The sequence below is a fragment of the Patella vulgata genome, chromosome 1 (assembly GCF_932274485.2).
Source record: "Patella vulgata chromosome 1, xgPatVulg1.2, whole genome shotgun sequence".
NCBI classification, from domain to species: Eukaryota; Metazoa; Mollusca; class Gastropoda; family Patellidae; genus Patella; species Patella vulgata.
Genome location: NC_065879.2, coordinates 37167917 through 37189838, shown reverse-complemented (window position 1 = coordinate 37189838; position 21922 = coordinate 37167917). Strand labels below are relative to the sequence as shown.

The window sequence follows — 21922 nt, the reverse complement described above, 5'->3', positions numbered from 1 at the left end:
GAATAAATGACATTAAATATTAACGCTACATACCCCTGGTCACGATCAGCTTAAACTGACACCGTTGTGAATGCCATAAATATGACAAATACATTTTATGGTACTAGTTTCTTTAATTGAAAAATGCGTAATGCTTAACCTTCATACAAAGGTCTTTCATAATGAAACAATGAAAAAGAATTAGCCTTGGATGTATTGTAATAATACAGACAGTTTAAGCTGGGAGGATCCTATCCCACTACATTGTATATAATATGGTTATTAACTTTATATAGGCTGTCTAGAGATTGTGATTTCTGAACAGAACCCATAGTATATGAAAGATAGCAGGATATATTCTGAATATCTCCTTATATTAATATATTCTTATATTGAATATTAAATTGTGTGTGTAATGTTGACTAAAGAAGATGTGTCCATTATTAAATTGCAACATTGTTAAGAGTATTTACCTCCTTCAAAAAAACCAATAGCTTCAGCCAGTGCATCTATAGATTCTATATCTAAATTATTAGTAGGTTCATCCTACAAAAATAATATAAACATATATTACACACAGTTCAAGTTATTTAAACTGGATAAAGAATGTCCAATTTCCATTTTATTGTAGAACAGAGAAGCAGTGTCTCAAGGGAAAAAAGAAATCATTGTACAAAAGTACAAGATGATCATGGGCTCAACAAGTTACAACCAAATGTTAGGGTCTTGTTGCTTCAAATGAGAGGGGGATTATAATTGTTAACATTGCAGGGTTTTTTCATTGCTAAGATTTCGAGCTGTTACTGAAGCTTGTACTATTAGTAGCATTAGAAATGTCAACTTCATATAATAATGTAAATTAATGATCATTCTACACCAGGTTATTTTTATTTTTAAAGACAAAAAATTAAAATTATCTTACGAGAATAAGAACATCCGGAGCTCTACATGTTAAATCAGCTAATGCTACTCTAGCTTTCTGTCCACCTGATAAATCCCGTATTAATATAGTATGAGCATGGCTTGGTAAACCAAACTTTCCTAATGTCTTTCTACAATCTTGTATATTCATATCAAACAATCTCTGAAATACAGATAATAATTATTACAGGACTTTTTAACAGCAGTAGGAAACTCGCTGATTAAAGTAGTACAAGAAGACCAGATAGCCTAGAGAAATCGTTAAAGTAAGGCAATGAATCTAATCATGACACTGAAAAAATATGTAATATCAACAAAAACATAAGGCTGTTAAATGAACAAAGACAGTTTGGTATTTAATGGTTGCACTGCAAAGCATGCTAAATCTAGTCACACAAATGTCATTATATTGCTATGATATATTTTATGTGGACAATGTCTAATCAAATGTGAATGCAGTATTTAGTATACTATATTAACTGCATCTGCAATAAAATTTCTTTTTCTCAATGAAGAACCTTGGAGATCCTCTCTTTGCCCTATTCCAATAGTATAAGGAGTACAAAAAATTCTAATTCACAAATAAAGAGTGTTTTTGTTTTAAGATGAACACGCAAAAGTTCTCTGCCAGTTGGAATTCGATAGAAGAGTAGTCCGTCGTGCAGCTGTCCAGGCAAAATTTCCCTGATTTCGAAGTGGGAGCAGGCCATTAAACCCCATTTCATTTCATATAAGATAACTATAATTACATACTTACACGTAAATATTCTACTGGTGTTTCCTCTAAATTCAACTGATCAGCAGAATGTTGATTATATATTCCTAAACGCTGAAAAAAAACAATAACATTGTCTAAATAATTGTTTTTGTTGGAATGATAAAACAATATTACAGTACACCACAATAAAAAAAAATCTCAAAATCTACTGATAATAAGGCTACTATCACTGTAACCCAGGTGTCGTTTAATCTTGTGTATCTAGCACTAATTTCTTTCACATTCGTTTAATATCCAATCTTTGTTTAAAAATTTGTAAAAACTGTTTAAAATCACCATAAATCGTTTAATTTGTACTTCTGTCCAGTTTAAAGCTGACCATTCAATTTTGATAATGAGTGTCCAATTTACAAGCGTTTAATTTCTCAATCATTGTTAAAAAATAAACAACCCAATTGATTAATGATGTATAATGATTAATTTTTGAACAGTCAGGAAATTAAATACTTGTAAATTGGACACTCATTATCAAAATTAATCAGTCAGCTTTAAACTGGACACATGTACAAATTAGATGATTTTTGGTGATTTTAAACGATTTTTACGAATTTTTAAACAAATGTGAAAGAAATTAGTGCTAGATACACAAGATTAAACAATACCTGGGTTACAGTGTATATTAACATTTATAACAAATCCTACACTTATCTGACGATGTTACATTTATAATTTCTAAGCATTAGAATGTGCTTTAATCAGAGAGCACATACTTAGTCTCAGATACCCTATGAATATCAGATTTTAAATATTCACATACTAAATAGTTCTACTTTGCCAAATTTACCATCAGTCAGAAATTACCTTTTACAATACTAATAGAATCATGCATGTATATTTGATTTTAATGGACATATTAAGTTCTAAAGGCTAATGACAGTATTCAACATTAGTTTAAAGGAGCTAAATCGCTAATATTTTGGATCCAGAAATTGACACAAATGGGTCGCAACGCATATAATAATGTAATGTGAATGTATATAAACTGATTTATATTCAATCGTTTCTGCTTTTACTGTAATTTCTAACTAGTTAGGTTCGGCGAAATACGCCAGTATTCTCAATCGAATTTCAATCTATAGCGTCTGCTTATTCCAGTCTATGCTGATAGTATTTATTGGGCATGCTCTCCAGATAAGAATATAGCGTCACCGTTTGAATGACTTGTGGAATATACCTAACCTCGTTTTTCGAATCCCTTATTACAAATAGCGCTGAAACGCATTATGGTACACGATTCGTGTACCAATTATAAAATGTTTATTTTGTCTTTAAATATTGGATATCAGAAGGCCATCTTTTCCCCGGTATGATCACAACACCAATGTTGATTTAAACCGACAAATAAATCGTGTTTTCTCTGTCGAAGATTTTGGATGATATTGAGTTAGAGACTTAGCTACTTTAAACATATTTTATTGACAAATATCAAAAGGATTGAGCACAAGTTTCAAAAACTTAGAAACCTAGCAAAGTTTTGTCAATATCGTAACTTTTGTCCTTAAGCATAATTAAGACGTCTGCAATGGATAAAAAACAAACTTACTAATCTGTGATTTTTTCGACATTCACCTTTGACCTGTAATAACATGTTAAAATTGTCATTTGTAAGTCTCAAAATAACTGTTGTTAAGTTTTACATAAATCTAGTACAAAAGTTTTTACAACTTTGTGCTATTAACGATGCATTATGTAAGATTTAGATAAAGAGGAATAAATTGAAAATTCCTGAGTGATGTTTGAAGAATAGTGTAGTCTAAATTTTCATTGCTACCGTTATTACAATAATAGTCTTGATTATCCATTTTTAAATTAAATTATTAAATGGTGACCATGTTTTAATCTGTTTAAAAGCACAATCATCCGATGGTAAGAGAGTTCATTATGGGCTTGTCATGTGAATAAATGTCTAATTAATATCTTATATAACATTTGAAGCCAAAAGAAAGATCTGCAATAGGCAGATTTAGCTCTTACATCACTCATCTTTAAAGATGGGTTCCCAGAAAAGTATTTATCGGGTGGTTATTTCCAATAAAAGTATGGCAAATTTGGTATATATGGAAAGTAGAGATATCCAATCTTACTAGAAAAATACTTGATTCCCCGAAAAACACTCGTGGAGCGTATACAGGACAAAAATGTAAGGGTTCCCCTAATCAACAGCCCGACGATAAGGAACTTCTGCATGCGTGATGTCAAAGGTCACAAGCGAACATTGAGCGCTTGATGTTCAAGTTGAGAATTTAATTAGGATTCGATATTTGTAATAAATAGTAAGCGATTAAAGACAACATCGTCTTATGTATGCAATGAATTCTCCTCTGACTCCCAAGACGTGACGTAAACATGACCTGGTTTGATCGAATTTTAATAGCAGGGCATTCCTTCCCAATTACAATGTTTGAGAAGGATTTGAAGCACAATTGTGACAAGTTAATTAGTTTGAATATGTTTTTGGTCCATATATACCATTAAATCACCCAGTTTGTATGCGGGAACCCATCTTTAAGGCAAGTAATAATTATAATTTAAACTACAAGACAGAAAAGTTTAATTTGATGATTTTCTTAACCACTAGGGAGTCAACAAGGACAGATGGACAGACCGAAGGACATGGGTGATGACAATCCTCGACCACATTTCAATGAAAACATATAAAATCTAGATTTATTATCTTATCATAAAGAATTATAAACTTACTGGTTCAAGTTCTTGTGTTAAGAGTTTTAATAATGTACTTTTACCTACTCCATTAGGTCCAACAATAGCAACTGAAATGAACAATAAGACTTGGTCATTTCAATATCCATCTCTTAACTTTTAATAGGCACTGAATAAAAACCTTTAACCCAACAAGTTTTAGGATTAAAAGAATTCAAGAATTTTACAACATAGCATGCTCCTAAAACATCTAAAACTCTTATCTCTAAAACTAGATTTTAATATGTTAAATAGGTTGGATGAAAACAGGCCAAAAGCTCAAAAGCATAATAAAATTACAATTTTACTGATAACGATATTCTTAACCCTTAACCTGTCTACGTCATTTTGACTTCATGACGTCAAGTGGTCAGGCTAAATAAAGGCTAAAGTGAAATATTTTGTATGCCTATTTCAAAAGACTACTGCTGGATAATTATAAATGATAGACTCTTGACACAAATAAAAAAGTTGAAGGGGATAAGTTGATGTATAATTTGCAAGTTGTCTCTCGTTTTCTAAATCGTTTTCATCAGAAATGTCGTCTTCAGAATCTGTTTCATCGATATAATCCGAGTCGGAATCATTCCTAAGCATTTCAACCACTTTGCCAGTTTTTAACCTTCTCGACATCGTTAAAAACAATATTTTGAACAAAGACATGTTTTTCTCAATGCCTTTGACAAGACAAGTTCCTGCCTGACACGCATGCATGGCCATATCAATTAAATACGAAACTAAATACTCAAATGCGGCTTATAAAAAAGGTTCTTATTGTGGTCGACTGCGGTCGACCGTGGCCACTCAGACGTATAACGTCATGGTGACTATAGTCGACAAAGACCGGTTAAAGGTTTAATTTAGTAATTTATGGATTAAAAAAAAGCTAAATATCTTACTTCTTGTCTGCATGTCTATTCCGAAATCAACATTTTCAAACAAATTGTCTTGACCTTTATATGCAAACCAAACACCTGAAGAAAACAATAATGTCAACTATTACTGATTACAAAAGGTTATAATAACTAGATTATAACAGAAGCAATTAATTTAAAATCTGATGTGTTCAATCTGTTTTTCTTTTTCTTCGTGTTCTTTCCATATTCTATATTTTACTGAATTCAATTTTACTTAAAGTAGCCAAGTCTCTAACTCAGTATCATCCAAAATCTACGACATTGAAAACACGATTTATTTGTCGGTTTAAATCAACATTGATGTTGTGATCTTAACGGGAAAAAATGGCCTTCTGATATCCAATATTTAAAGACAAAATAAATATTTTACAATTGGTACATGAATCGTGTACCATAACGTGTTTCAGCGCTATTTGTAATAAGGGACACGAAAAACGAGGCTAGGCATATTCCACAAGTTATGTCAAACGGTGACGCTATATTCTTATCTGGAGACCATGCCCAATAAATACTATCGGCGTAGACTGGAATAACCAGACGCTAGAGATTGAAATTCGATTGAGAATACTGCCATATTTCGCCTAACCTAACTGATTAGAAATTACAGTAAAAACAGAAACGATTGAATGAAATCAATTTATATACATTCACATTACATTATTGTATGCGTTACGACACATTTGTGTCAATTTCTAGGTCCCAAATATTAGAGACTTAGCTCCTTTAACATCTGTCTGACAAAATTTATGTTTGTGCATTTTGCACACATAGATCCATCTACTTCATACTTCGAGCACAGATCTCTGCCCTAAATGGCTGCCAAATCCAAAAATTAGTATACTGTTCTGTAATGCATTTCTACTGTCATACACACAAAGACTAAATAAACTTTTTCAATTTTATTAAATGGAGTGAGAATAAATACTCAACAAAATTCTCGAAGTATTCGACTAAAATCGTCATGTAGGACTTAAAATGTTGGTCAACTAGCTTAGTGTCTGTTCTCAAGCGGAGCTAACTGTAGATAGGCAGCCTAAATTTAGTATTATTATTTTGATGTAGTCTTCTTCTGTACTGTCAACAGCCAATCAAAAAGTGGCTATTCAATCAACACAATGTAAATCTATTAAATTCTAATAAATAAATCCATGATGTAGAGATTAACTATATGACTTACTGTATAAACCTAATATAGGGGGACTTAGTGGTGCAGGATTAGGAAAACGGAATTTAACAACATAATCTTTAGGTTTCTGCATTAATTCTGTCTTCTTTTCATCTTCAGCAAATGCTGACTGTTTGGATTTACTACTTTTATTTTTTTTACTCATCATGTCTTTCTGCTTGGCTTCCTACAATGAATTATACATCATAGACATTTACAGACTTAGTACAAGTTAATGTCTGTTGAACATCACTTGCTAACAACACCCCACCCCTTGCTTAAAGATTCAAATCAACCAAATGTCTCCAAAGAAAAGGATTAAAATTGAAACCAAAAAACACAGAAAAGGACTCTAATGAATTAGGATAAATGAATACAATTAAGAGAATTTTAAAGTCGCTGACCATCATTTGCATTTTATGGGCAATATCTCTTGGATGTCTTCTCCAAGATAAATGCAATTTTATATAATTCAACATTTAATCAAATACACAAAACAACCATAATAAGCGTAAATGATCTTCCGGCTTGGAACCAACCAGATGAAAAAGAGGCTCATCAAAAGATTAAACACACATAGGTGGCATTGGTTTGTTTATATCGTCTGCATAGTTCGACAAAGGATTAAGTCAGTCAATCAAGGCAGATTAAGTAGTTAATCAAGGTAGGTGTATAGACGGTATCACATGGTAAATAGGTTGATCTCTTAATTAATCAATCCAGCCTATTATCATCGATAATCAGGTTGAGTGGTAGATATGCACTCAGTACACTATATTAATTTTGGAATTTTGAATATTATTCACCATGTCTTGATGTCTGATTGGGCATAATCCGGATCGGACAATTTAGGACTTTTGTAAACAGACATGTTTGGCATATATGTCCGAAACCCCATCACTGGTGTAAATATTGATCAGAAATGAAACTTTTTAGACTGATCTTCATTTTGGAGATTCAACCTTGATAATATTGTAGTTTGCAAGGGAATCAAAATCAGTTAAATAAATTAAAGTCAATCTTACAGCTTGTTTTGTTGATTTGCCTGATGCTTTCATATCTTTTAATTTCTTTTCCTGTTTATCATATTCTTTTAACTGTTCTTTACGTTTTTGTATAAACATTTTCTTAAAATTAGCTGTAAAAAAATAAAAAAAACATGTTTTAATTTATCTAGCTGATATAGATATGTTCAGATTACACAAATTTTGCATATATAATTATAATTTGAGTCAGAAGAACGCCTTATGCTATTAATGTTCAGCCGATTATCAGTCAAAGATCATCAGAGGATCACTGATGATGTGCATTGACTTATATATATATGGCTAATCTATTAACTTCACCTAATATTTTTAATAAATTAACTAATTCCAGCTACAATTTCATGTGACCAAAACTTCTATACACAACTATCCAGCTGTAAAAGAGCAGAAAGTAGGAAAGTCAGAAACAACTACTGTATTTTACCGGAAATAAGTAGATGTGGAGTATAAGTCGATTCATCATATTGTACTTTTTCCAACCTTGATCCACAAATAGGTCAAAGCAGTGTATATGAGAAATGTTTTTCAACTGCCCGGTAGCAATCTTTTATCGAGACACACAAGTGTTTTATCCTAGTCTAATACTGTACGTCAAGTTAGAAAAGTCTATAAATCAATTTATATAAAATTATTTTTTGTTATATGTAAAACTAATTTGAGTAATATTCCAAAATACACGATAAGTACTGGACAAGAAACGCCCTGTTTCTAATCGCGCGTGGTAATAATAACATGATCAAGATTTCTAAAAATAGAATAAAGTAGAAATTGAGTGATAAGTTCGAACAATGACAAATGTGCTTTACGCAAGTGCTATTATTTAGCAAATGATGTCACTCATCATTTTGAGTGAGAGTTACTGACATTTTTTTTTGGGGGGGGGGGGGGCATTTTTTTTTTTTTTTACCTTCATCCATATATAAGTCAATGTGGAGTATAAAGTCCTGACTTCCACGGAAACATGTAAGGACCCATACCCAGAAAAAAACCAGTAATCAGTTAAATATCAGAACTGAATGACTAGTAATTGCAAAAATCACTGTAAAAGTAAGGTTGGTATAGCCTCCATTGAGGCTATAGAATCAAACCAAAAATCACATTTCGGCTGCATTATGTTTCACCAGCACTTCCAGTCGTATCACTGATATCAGTGATGCATTTTCATTGTATTGTAGAAATATTGTCATTGCGACATTCTTTTCAAATTTATAGACAAGGAATAGAGAAAAATGATGGCATTACATATTGTATTAATTAATATCTTTGGCAAATTATTAGATTCACATATATGTGCTTAAATCAAGTTAGCAAATGAATCGCATATTGTTACATAAAAAAGAGTTATAATTTGGTAAACATTAGCTGGTTCTGTGGGAATAAGAATATCATGTATTACATGTGATAGGAAAATTACGATTGCAAAATTTGGCTTGTTTAACCAATCTCTATACTTATTTACATCATATTTGACCAATTAGATAATTGAAGGTCCAAAACTACAAAATTATCATATCTGTGAGCAATTGCCAGACAGCAGACAGATTCTGGAAGGGAAAAGATGTAGCAGTTTCTATCAGCAGACTCGCCCAGCGAGTCTGGCTGGATGAGGTTTGAGAGAATGACTTTATTCTATTATGCATTGTACCACATTTAAGCAGCCATGATATATAAAATGTAAAAACGAACTGTTGCATTGTTATTCCTACTGAGAAGACAAATGTCTTAACTGAGAAAACAGTAAGAAGTTAATACACAACGTGAAGGGGAAGCAAAGACAAGTGAAAATACTAGACGATCACAAGGCTACTAAGATATGTAGTAAGAAAAGATGCATGGGTCATACGTAGGATGTGGCCACCGGTTTTGGAATACCCTGCTTTCCACGTCAGACAGAAAGGCCCATGGTGCTACAGTGTCTCAGTATATTATTGGCATGTACGTCAAATCTTTACTTGTCTAAAATGAATACCTATCCCAAGCAAACTTACCATAATTTCCTTTATAATAGAAGAGTTTCTGCATATCTAAATGTATTATATCTGTACAAACATTATCTAAGAAACTCTGATCATGAGATACGACTAATAATGTCTTCTTCCATTGTTGTAAATAACTGTGGAGGAAAAAAACAAACAATACATAGTGAAAGTCAAACCAATCACTACAACACTTATAAGTTCTCATGAATAACCAACAAATCATGTTGTACTTTGTTTCAGTAATTACTTCAGTAAAGTGACTTTTGGTGAAACTTAATTTTATGGTGTATACCGAATTCAGATCTAATTATATCAGCTATTTTGAAAAATACATGTTAAACCTATAACTTAGACATTTGTAACATGACAAGATCATAATCAACTCTCGATGCCATCGGATGGCCCTGATTTTAAGTAGATTAGAATGGGTCAGCCATTTAATGATTTCATTTCAAAATGAAGAAGTGCGACTAAGACTCGAATGACCAGTACTGATAATTTCGCTCAAAATAAAGTAATTTGAATGAAATTTTCAATATATTTATTTTGCATTATCTATTTTTAAAATATTATACCAAGAACGACCAGCTCTTTATCCAAATCTTACTTAATAATGCGTCATTAATGCTTTTAGACCCATTTTCATCAAATTAAAGGGACCAAAAAATAGAACCATATGCCCTTTATTAATTAAATTTATACATAGTTTTGATTTTTTATACATTAGCAATAAGTGACTTACTTGTCTAACCAAATTACAGCATTCAGATCTAAATGATTTGTAGGTTCATCTAACATCAGTAATGTAGGTTCTAAAAATAATGCTCTGAAACATGGATATATTAGTATAATAAAGCAGCTGATGTGTCAAACATAAAATAATCCTATTTGTCTGATAGATGTTTCATATTTAAGCTGGATTTCATTTCCTTATTGTCTTATAATAATGGCACATGGCTTTTGTGATAGGTATACCATATGCCTTAAAAATTCAAAGTGCACCATTTTTTCGTTCCTGTGAAATTACATTCTTTGGATAACCAACAGTTTTGATTCCGCCATTGTGTTACGGAAATCCTTTACACAAATTTGTTGCAGGGTAATCTTGAAATCATCATTTTCATAAACTGTTTTGTCTCTTGCACCAAACATCTTTTTGGCCCTTTTACATTGTTTTGTGTGACCAGAACAAGCATTCACATAAAAATTTATGGCCTGTGAGGTTAAATAACAAAGTTAACGTCTGCTGACTAATTTCATATTTGAAATATAAGCAATGAATACCTGGCTAATGAAACTCTCATTCGCCAACCACCAGATAAATTTTTGGTAGCTCTTTCCATCATTTCTGCTGTAAAACCTAAACCTGCTAACATTCTTCTAGCTTTACCTTCTGCTGCATCTGATCCTATAGCATTTAACTCTTCATATACCTTTAAATATACATGAGAGAGAATGGGTTTATAGTCCACTCAACACAACTTGATCAAAAAAGAAATAACTTCATGCTTGCTTGTCTACAAAACATGTGAACAAACAGACATGTGTGACAAAAACACACCGAATTATAGTTTGGTAGTATAGTAATTATAATCACACACCTCCCCCCCCCCCCACACTCCTCCTATAAAATCAAAATGGGAGAGAGAGAAAGAAATGGGGTTTAAGTCCACTCGACACAAACTAGGTCATTTCGGGACTGACATATGATTCAATTTTATTTCTATAATTGGGGGGTCTTTAGCAGTGGGAGGAAACCGGAGGACCCGGAGAAAACCCACTAGCTTGGACAGCCGACCCTACTCCTTTTCATGTACAACCGGGGATTCGAAACCACGCGTGTTGATTTAATGACAGATCTCATGATACAGCACGCGCATTCTAACCATTCGGCCATCCAATTACCTCATTTAATCTGTCTTGATTTCCATCGCCTTTCTCTATTTCTTCTGTTAACTTTTTCTCTTCTTTCAATAATTTTTCTCTGATTTTATCTGATTGTAGTACAGCATCAATAGCTTTTGTTTCATTAGCAACCACATCTAAAATTCAATTAAAGCATAGGCTGGTTTATTATAACTTATTTCTCAGAAGATCATGGATTTAATCATATTGCTGAAGCCATGATTATGAGCATTTTCAGCTACACTTACTGGTGTTTCTGATTTGTTGTCTTCCCCTGGTTCTGGTTTCTACATCAAAATGAAATGGGGTTTAATGTCCTACTTCTTTGCATCAACTGGTGCCAATGGAAACGGAATGCGAAACAGAAATATAAACCTTCTCTAGGAACAAAGAAATGTTGTTTTTCATAAACTGTTCCGAATTGAAACAGGCACTGCAAGAATTTCTTTGCTAGAACAGCAAAGAGTGAAATGAAATTTTCATTCCCAAAAAGTCTAATCGATGCTTATTTGAGTGATGTATAAAAGATATAAGTTTTAATATGCGAAGTAAAAATATCGGACCACATTCCTTAGACGAAATACTTTTTATCATTCGTTACCTATTTGTTATTTATATAAAGTTTATCATTCTTTATAGATTTCTTATTTATAAAAGTTCATCATTCTTTACAAACTGTCTATTCATAATGACTCTCACCTTGTTCACAATATAATACATCTATGTTGGAGGGAATTTGCAATTGACGACTAGCTATATGTTTTAATAATGTTGTCTTACCATGACTAGAAAGAAATCATTTATAACATTGATTGCAAACAACTTTTATTGGACATATTGTAAGATATTGTAACTATAATATCATTTCTTGTGAATAAAATATATATTTAGAATCTGTTTTAACATAATGAATTCCATATATAAAATCTGTAGAACATTATGTATTGCACAAACATGTACAGGGGTTTGAGTGGCCGAATGGTTTAATGCGTGCGAATTATATCATAAGGTCTGTCATTTAGTCAAGTTGCATGGTTTTGATTTCCCGTTTCTACTACTGGTTAAGATCCCTACGCGCTAGTAATTTATGAAATAAAATTGAACCATATGTTAGTCTCAAATGATCTTGTTCTCTCTCTCACATAAATATGTACACCATGTAAGTATGGTTCCGTACTTTAACCACACATATATATATATATATATATATAGTAAAGGGTTATAGTTAAAGCTACTCTCAGTTGTTACATATTAGAAATAAAGTTGTTTTAGGAAAGTACTCGCTAGTGGAAAGTGCTCGCAAAAAACTAGTTTTCTTTCCTAAAACAACTTTATTTCTAAACAGGATATTGGTTACATAATAATAAATCAACTTTACCCATTAGGTCCCACTAATCCGTATCTACGACCATCAGAGATCTGTAACATGGCATTTACAAATAATTCTTTACCTCGGGCTGCTATAGAAAAATTTTCCACCTAAAAATATAGAAGATTGCCTTAAAACAATAATATAATAACTTAGCCCAATATCTATGTACACGATAATAACACAATTATATAAGCACACAAAAAGTCCTCACTACACTTTGTGACAACCACAGATCAAGATTCATGACCATTCTGAGCAACAACTGTACAGATTTCGTCATAATTCTCTGAAGCCAATGTGAAAAGCATAGCAACTCACATTGTAATCAAGGAAGAAAACGTTATTTGTGATTGATAATTTGGATATTTAAGTTCACAGCGATCTTAATTCATACCAAGAACAAAATTCTGCAAATAATTAATTGTCAAAGCAATTCTTCAGTATACAGTTTAGTACACAATCGTATTGATAGTCTCTGTCACCCAGAACCTCCTAGTCTTCAACCTACGGAGGATTTGGGACCGTTGTCAATAATTGACATAAAGTCTGTTGCCTATGCATAAGCGGGAGTTTGGTTTTGAATGTGGTTGATTATCCAGTATCTTTGGACAAGTCAAGTAAGAGTTGTACCCCTTCCCACAATAAATCCCATATTTCTTGAGTTAATATAAACAAACATGAATCGTAACGACGAATTAGAATTAATTTAAAAAACATAGATATGGCCCATGAAGAGAGAATTTTTACAATAAACCAGTGGCTGCCAGGCAGGATACGCCCACATTTTGCAAGAGATGGATAGAGAACGAGCTAAACAAAGATAGGGTTGCCAGGCAACCTAACATACGCCCACAGCAGCTAAATCGTCTGTGTAGTCAACAAGTGTTGTCGCATATTTTTACTTTTTTCGGCAATGAAACATCTATAATACACTTAAAATCTGATTAAGAGTAACAACTCATGAAGTAATTATCAGAAAACCATTAGAATTTGTTTGGTTTTTATTAAGTTCTGTCCCATGCTAACGTTTAGTATACGAAACATTTAATATCATGAATTTAGCTGTTCAAGTCATAAAAATTAATTGAAAATCAATATATTTGTTCAAGATCTTGAACTCTGTGTATCAATCTGAAGTCAATCGGATGATAACTTTAGCCTCTAGACCGTCATAAGATTATTCAAAGTGATCAAGGGTCATAACTTTGGCAGTAATTATCGGAAATCATTGAAAATCAATAGGATTCTTCGTCTCATTATCTCAATCGGATATTGACTCTTGCCTCTAGAACGTCCACAAGATTTTTTATCGTGATCAAGGGCCATAACTCTGGCAGTAATTATCGGAAATCATTGAAAATCAATAGGCTACTTCGTCTCATGACCTAAACACAGTGTATAAATTTAAAGTCAATCGGATATTAACTTTAGGTTCTAGAGCGTCCACAAATTTTTTTGAAGCAATCAAGGGCCATAACTCTGGCAGTAATTATCGACTCATGACCTAAACACAGTGTATAAATTTAAAGTCAATCGGATATTAACTTTAGGTTCTAGAGCGTCCACAAATTTTTTTGAAGCAATCAAGGGCCATAACTCTGGCAGTAATTATCGAGATTTGCTGAAAATCAATAGGCTTCTTCGTCTCATGGCCTTAAACACTGTATATAAATTTAAAGTCAATCGGATATTAACTTTAGCCTCTAGAGCGTCCACAAGCAATTGTGGACGCCGGACGCGACGACAATATACGGCCAAATTTCAATGTGGGCGCATAAAAATTGTGACATCTATAGGGTCCACAAGCTAAAAATGCGATTTTTCGTACAGTCAGGGACCATAATCCATGAAGTTACGGTCCGATACATGCCAGTATCGAAAGGAATCTAGATCTTAGGAAGATAAACCTATACTTCAAGTTTCGTTGCAATCGGATAAAAATTGTGACCTGTAGATGTCCACAAACAATTGTGGACGGACGGACTTCGAGACATCCGGACTGGGGCAATGACAATATACGTCCACCAGAAAACTGGATAAAATCATTTCTAATTCCATCACTCTGATTATCTGCAGTTTTCCTGCCATTGTATCATGGCGCGTTCTGTTGACATGGGTCAACTAGAATGCCAAACTTCAATGTTACAACTACATTTGTACATTTTGTTTCTAGCATGTTGAAGTTGAAATTGTAATTGATAAGTTTGGTTGCCATAAATATAGAAGTTTATACCCAATTTCAGCTTATAAGAAAAAATATTTTCTGAAATCATATCTAATACTAATAGTACACTAAATATGACTTATATCAGCCAATCACTAGTTGAAAGTTAAGATAAAACTTCAAGTCCGAATGACATGAAGATATTTATAAAATAGTAACCTAATTTATTTACTTGCCTTAATATCTTTTACATTATCTAATATGGCAGCTTTACCAGTTTTCATAGCTTGAGAAAGTGAAAACTGACCATTTTCTTCCATTTCCTCCAATTGTTTTTTAAATTCCATCTGAAATAAAATATCTTTTAGATAAGACATATAAGCCCACATAAAAAAAAATACTCTGGTTCTCATCAGATAATCCTGTTTAAACTTAAATATGGCTGCATGACAAGTTTGTTTTTTTTAAAGATAAAAAACTGTCTCATTAATTGCTGCACATTCATATTTTCCCTGGTTATAGGAAATAACTTTATAAAAAAATTTGAAAAATACTGGAAGTGGAATGTATCACCCGCTCAGTTATCCAGTATACAACCCTGATAAATGTTATTAACAATCAAACATGATGAGACAAATGTAGAGCATTGAAACATGGTGTTTATAAGAAAAGTCATTTATCCCAGTAGTGATCCTTTGACAAAATAAAAACCTTTAAACAAAAACCTCCCACCTGCATCAGAATTTTATTAAGAATTATCTGAGAACCAGAATATATTTTTGTGATGGCCTAAAATAAGTCATTCATACTATTCCTTCTTTTATCCAAAATATTTTCTTAGTTACAGTGTATCAGCTTGAAGTAAAAATACCTGTCGACTTATATCTGGACAATCATTATATACAGAAAATTAACTCTAGGTCTAATGTTTATAATAATGGATTTACTTGTCACCACCACACGTAGAAATATCCTCAAAACAGTGAAGGGAAAATTATCTTTTAGCCAAAAGAGGTCATAATTGTACTATCCTTGTGGGGGGGTAGGGGTTTAGATCCGAAGGTATGTCAATATGTCATTCAGTCAAGTGACTTGGATTCATTTCCTCATTTGTACATGACAAGGGTCACCTATCCAACATCATGAGTTTTCACAAGGTCCTGCAGTTTCCTCCCACATCTAAAGACCCATACTGCAAGCAAAACATTGAAATAAAATTAAACCATGCTAGTCCTGAAATGATCTAGTTTGTGTAGAGTTGACATTACACCCCCATTTCTCTCTATCTCAATATATCCTTGCAGTACTATGTTCTGGCTTAATTGAACAAAATTGATTGAAAGTCATGTACCTGTTTCTTGATCTTTTTTAGTTCTTTTTTACTGAGTTTTGGTGCCTCTGCTCCACCTTTAATATAAACATGCAACCAATTAAAGATTTATAGATTCTATTTCTAAACGAGCCAATAGTGAGGCTGATGCCCCCCCGACGAAATCCCAAAATAAATAGATGACACATATTAATTAATAGCACATTTATTTTTTTTAAAAGCATCAAGCAATCCAACTATACACTAAGTCTAAGTTTCATCACTCTCTATCAGATAGAATCAAGATTATCTTGTCCCAAAGCATTGACCAATGAAATCGATTAGCTCTGCTTAGCTTTAGCTCGAAATGTTTATCATTGAACTCAGTCAAGACATTCACTTAATATCAAGTCTTACACGTTGAAAAAACGAATTATCTGTCAATTCAAATCAACATTGATGTTGTTATCTTACCGTGAAAAGGCAGGCTTCTGGTATCCAATATTAAAGACAAAATAAACATTTTACCATTGGTACATGAATTGTGTACCATAGTGCATTGCATCATAATTTGTAACAAGTGACAAGAAAGAGTGAGGCTGACATATTCCACAACTCATGTCATACGGCGACGCCATATCTGGAGAGCATGCGCAATAGACTGGAATAACCAGACGCTAGAAATTTCTATTCGGTTGAGACTCATGACGTATTTCGCTGGACCTAACTGATTTGAAATTAGAGTCAAAACGGAAACAATTGAATGTAAATCAGTTCATATACAATCAGATTACATTATTATATGTGTTGCGACCCATTTGGGTTAATTTCTAGGTTCCAAAATATTAGCGATTTAGCTCCTTTAAACATTCTACCTCAATTAAAAGCAGAGTTGTTATGTTCCAAAGTCAATGAGAAAATGATACTCATTTTCAACTTGCTGTTGAGGACAGTCTTGATCAATCAAATTACTTATCGCTTTTTAGCCTAAGCAGAAAATTCGCACCATCTAACTTAGTCATGGTAATGATATAATGAATCTATACTATTCAAAAAAATAGGGGATATTTGATTTTTAAGTGTTATTAAAGTCACCTAATGAAACTGACGAAGAAACAAATGACAAAATGAAATGAAGTTCACATTCATCGATTTATTCCAAATGATCGTTAGACTAAGTAAGGCACAGACTGACCATTATAAGGGTAAAATGATACCCGGGGTCAAACAGCAAAGTTACCACAGCATCACAACCAAGTCAGTAACGGGTAAATCCTCCTCTGTTTGCCAAACAAGCATTGATCCGACGTGGCATACTCCTAATGAGACGTCTAAGGTCATTTTGGTCCAGATTGTCCCATTCCTGTTGCAACGCAGCAGCAAGTTCTTGGACATTGGCAGGACGTTGTTGACGTTGACGTAACCTCTGTCCAAGCATGTCCCAGACATGCTCGATGGGGGAGAGGTCGGGACTCAGTGCTGGCCAAGGTAATGTGGTGATGTTATGTTGTTGGAGGTAACCTGTAACGATCCTGGCCCTGTGACATCTTGCGTTGTCATCCTGGAAGATGAAACGGCGGCCATGACGTCGTGCGAACGGCACAACATGGACTGCCAAGATGTTGTCCCGGTAGTACTGGCCTGTAACACGCCCTGCAACAACATGTAAAGCCGTTCTTCCAGCAACAGTGATGCCTCCCCACACCATAACAGAACCACCCCCAAATCGATCATGTCTGATGATGTTAACGTCTTGGAAGCGCTCGTTTCGACGACGCCACACCCTCCTACGTCTGTCCAAAAAATCAACAGTGAACCTTGACTCATCTGAAAACATCAGATTGCTCCAGCGTCGATTATCCCAGTGTTGACGATCCCTACACCAACGACGTCTTGCCTGAATGTGATGATCTCTCAAACAAGGGATCACGCGAGGACGTCGGGCGCGAAGGTGACCCCTATGCAGTCGATTCCGCATCGTCTGGCCACTCACTCTCACACCAGTGTCTGTTTGAAGACGAGCGCTGATCTGATTTGCTGTGATGACACGATTTCTCAAGGCCAAGGTACGGATAAATCGATCCTGGGCTTGAGTTGTCGCCCTTGGTCGACCTGAGCGTGGTCTGTCCTGTACAGATTGTGTATCACGGTATCTGGACCATAGCCTGCTTATGACAGACTGAGAAACATTCATCGTCCGCGCCACAACCGCCTGTGTTGTGCCGATCTGTAGCATGCCAAGGGCACGTAACCTTTCATTTTGGGTAAGCCGACGCATATCAAAATTTGTTTTCTGGTCACTAAAACAAATAAACTGATGTTTCCACCCTGGAATTCAATGCCACAATGACTGTAACATTCAAAGTCAGAGTCGTGCAAATCTTGGGTTGGACCCCCATGATGATCCCAAGCATCACCTGCATTCCATGCGGTAGCTATTGGTGCGTTTGGGCGTCACATGTAACTGGAAATGTTTCTTCTGTTAGGTTCTATAGTGACTTTTTTCGTAGTCATTTGCATATTTTAGTATTATGCCCCCAAAATCAAATATCCCCTACTTTTTTTGAATAGTATATATTCAGAGTTTCATCGCTCTAACTTCATTATAACCAAAGTTATCGTGCCCCAAAGCATCAACCAATTAGATTGCTTATCTGTGCTTACCTTAAGCCGACAATGTTCATCATCGAACTCCATCAAGGCATTCACCTAATGAAAGCCTACACCAAGTTTGAACATTCTACCTCAATTAGAAGTAGAGTTATTGTGTTCCAAAGTCTCAACCAATCAAATTGCTTATCACTCTGCTTACCCTCCACAGAAAATGTTCATTATCAAACTTAGTCAAGGCATTGATGTAATAAAGCTATACACCAAGTGTCCTCGCTCTCACTTAATTAGAACTAACGTTACTGTGTCCCAATTAAAGCATCAATTAATCAAATTGCTTATCTCTGCTTACTCTAAAAGGAATATTCTCATCTTCGAACTCCATCAAGGCATTGACCTAATAAACACCTACACCAAGTTTGAACATTCTAGCTCAATAAGAAAGAGAGTTATTGTGTAAACTATGGTTTACTTTCACTTTCAAAAACTGTTCCAAACACAGTCAAAACTTTTTCACCCTCTTCATTTCAATTTTCTTCCAAAATATTTGAGTTGTGAGTGAGGAACAAAGAAGATCTCAGTTATACATCTGGTTATCTTTTTATTATGGAACTATTATTAGTAGTTTCTATAACTTTACACAGAAGAGTACCAGATCATCTGAAAAGCATAGCACCTGACTTTATGTAAGGGTACCCGAATGTTCATTGTGGCCTGACCACACATTTATCAACAAGATTAAGTGTTACATAATTCTGACTTTGACTTTCAGTGTGTGAATGGCTTAGCTACAAAATACTTATCCGAGCTTATGCAAATACATGTACATGTTCCCTCGCATTACCTCTGGCCCAACAAAATTCATCAGTTGTGTTGCCCAAGGTTGTAGTTAAAATCATTCAGATACAGATCGTTCTCAGTGAATGTGCTGAAACAATCTACCAGAAATCATTAAATCATCTCAAACTCTAGACTTAAATCATCTAGACTTACAAACAATCCTTTTGAGAAATGTTAATAACATTGTTATCCGGATTAATCAAATTAATCTAATTGTATGTGTCGTGAGCATGCCTCTGTGCATGGAGTACTAGCGCTATATAAATGTACATATTATTATTATTACTACAATACTTTATAAATTATCATGAAGATTGTTCTGATTTATTATGACTGCTATTATGCTGCGGTTTCTGGTGATTGAAGAAATATTTCCTGCAAATTCCAAAATCATACAGAGGTACATGTAGTAATAATTTTTTGACAATACCACGTGGTCACCTAATAGATTTTACAAACTCGGTTACCATTAAAGAGCTTTTTAGTCAATTGGGTACTCTTTTGTATCCAGATGGGTACCCTGGATAATATCATAACTGATAATGGCAATTTCAGCCATACTTACTTTCTTCTTTATTAGCACCTTTACTATCTTCATCACCTGGATCATCACTCAAATAATACTCTTGGTCCTCATCATTTGTATCTGACTGAATTTTATCTTCTTTATCTGCCTTTGATGTGACATCCTCTTCATCTTCTACGGCTGCAGCTTTCTCTAATTCTTCTTTCAATTTGGCTAATTTACTTTTCTTGTCCTTTTTCTTACTTTTCTTTTTGTCTCCAGCATCTTCTGTTCCATTTGCTGCATTCTAGAATATAAACGTTGTCAAAAAATTGAATTATATATGTTAAAAACAATGCTGTGGCTATTCTTACGACGAGGTGTAAGAATTATTCATGGACTATTCTTACGACAAGGTTGAAGTTCCGGTAGCGCAGTTTGTATGCGGGAACCCATCTTTAAAGAAAAAAAAATGATGAATCATAAAGGACCTTCTACTCCCTTTACAAACCTCCCTGAAAGGTTAAATATTTCAGAATATGTCCCGGAATATTAAAGTAGTCAAGTAACAAGGGACTCGAAGAACAAGGCTAGACATATTCCACCAGTCATGTAAAATGGTGACGTCATATTCTTATCTGGAGAGCATGCGCAGTAAATACTATCGTGTAGACTGGAATAACCAGGCGCTAAAGATTGCCAATCGATTGAGACATCTGGCGTATTTCGCCGAACATAACTGATAAGAAATTACAGTAAAAACAGAAACGATCGAATGTAAAACAGTTTATAAATATATTCGTATTATTTTATTATTAGAAATGGTTCCACTACTGATGTCTTCCGTCTTACTCCAGTCACAGTAAAGGCTCGTCCGACAGAGTTCCATTGCGCAAGTTTTTTAGTCAAATGACTATAAAAAGTTTATTAGCTTATAGCCCCCTTAATTTACACATAAACTGACCCCAAACTGTACTGCACATAGCTTAACATATAATAAACCAATTCCCATTGAAATAAAGGTGAAGTCTTGCCACATAATTATATGATTTTATGAAACCCAACTGTTAGTGTTACGCGAAATTTGACGAGATTTCATCTGGCTGGTGTCATGGGGGCTTACAGTTACATTAAAAGAAATGTTGCTTTCAAAACGTAGAACGCATAATTACCACAAAGAAAAACTGTTCAATAACTATTTTAGTGGTTCAATCTTCACTATTTAGTGATAGAATTACTTATTTCAATGTGTTGATGACAGGTCAATTGTGCGTTTGAACCTATTTGTACTTGCGTAAGGAGTCTTAGACTGTATCAATTGTAGCGTTAAATGTTTAACGGTACGACATTTGTAACTACATTAATATATGCGTTATAACCCATTTGTGTCAATTTCTAGGTCCCAAATATTAGCGATTTAGCTCCTTTAAATAATACATCATGATGATACGAGACTGTGACTGGAGTCTCACCTCGTCTGTTGACAGTTTCTTTATCCCAGCTGCTATCTCATTCTCGGCGTCTGGATCTTTCCAATCATCGTCTTCACAACCTTTAATCTTTGTTTTCTTCGGCATATTTTCTTTCTTTATTTATAAACAGTAGCGATATTCAATTTTTAATAAATAAAATTTCTTTTTAGCGAAAAAAAACCCCAATGTATTTCAGTAATTTCACCACAACACGAACATGTGTGACTACTCTGACGTAATTTCCTCGTGGCTGGGAGTTA

The 21922-nt window shown here is 33.9% G+C and overlaps 1 protein-coding gene across 1 annotated transcript in view; it reads right to left on the bottom strand.

Annotated features, from left to right (window-relative positions):
- Window positions 1–21922, bottom strand: part of LOC126816160 (ATP-binding cassette sub-family F member 1) — a 25339-nt gene extending 3417 nt beyond the window's left edge. The window contains exons 1-18 of the mRNA XM_050542405.2: window positions 21663–21922; window positions 20251–20497; window positions 16278–16333; window positions 15163–15273; window positions 12769–12869; window positions 12090–12175; window positions 11391–11527; window positions 10770–10918; window positions 10228–10311; window positions 9495–9619; window positions 7486–7598; window positions 6473–6647; window positions 5278–5352; window positions 4379–4449; window positions 3222–3254; window positions 1658–1729; window positions 902–1063; window positions 453–525 (exon numbers count right to left, since the gene is read on the bottom strand). Coding sequence (XP_050398362.2) covers window positions 453–525; window positions 902–1063; window positions 1658–1729; window positions 3222–3254; window positions 4379–4449; window positions 5278–5352; window positions 6473–6647; window positions 7486–7598; window positions 9495–9619; window positions 10228–10311; window positions 10770–10918; window positions 11391–11527; window positions 12090–12175; window positions 12769–12869; window positions 15163–15273; window positions 16278–16333; window positions 20251–20497; window positions 21663–21767 — 1975 coding nt within the window. The 5' untranslated portion in view covers window positions 21768–21922. The remainder of the gene's footprint in view (window positions 1–452; window positions 526–901; window positions 1064–1657; window positions 1730–3221; window positions 3255–4378; window positions 4450–5277; window positions 5353–6472; window positions 6648–7485; window positions 7599–9494; window positions 9620–10227; window positions 10312–10769; window positions 10919–11390; window positions 11528–12089; window positions 12176–12768; window positions 12870–15162; window positions 15274–16277; window positions 16334–20250; window positions 20498–21662) is intronic.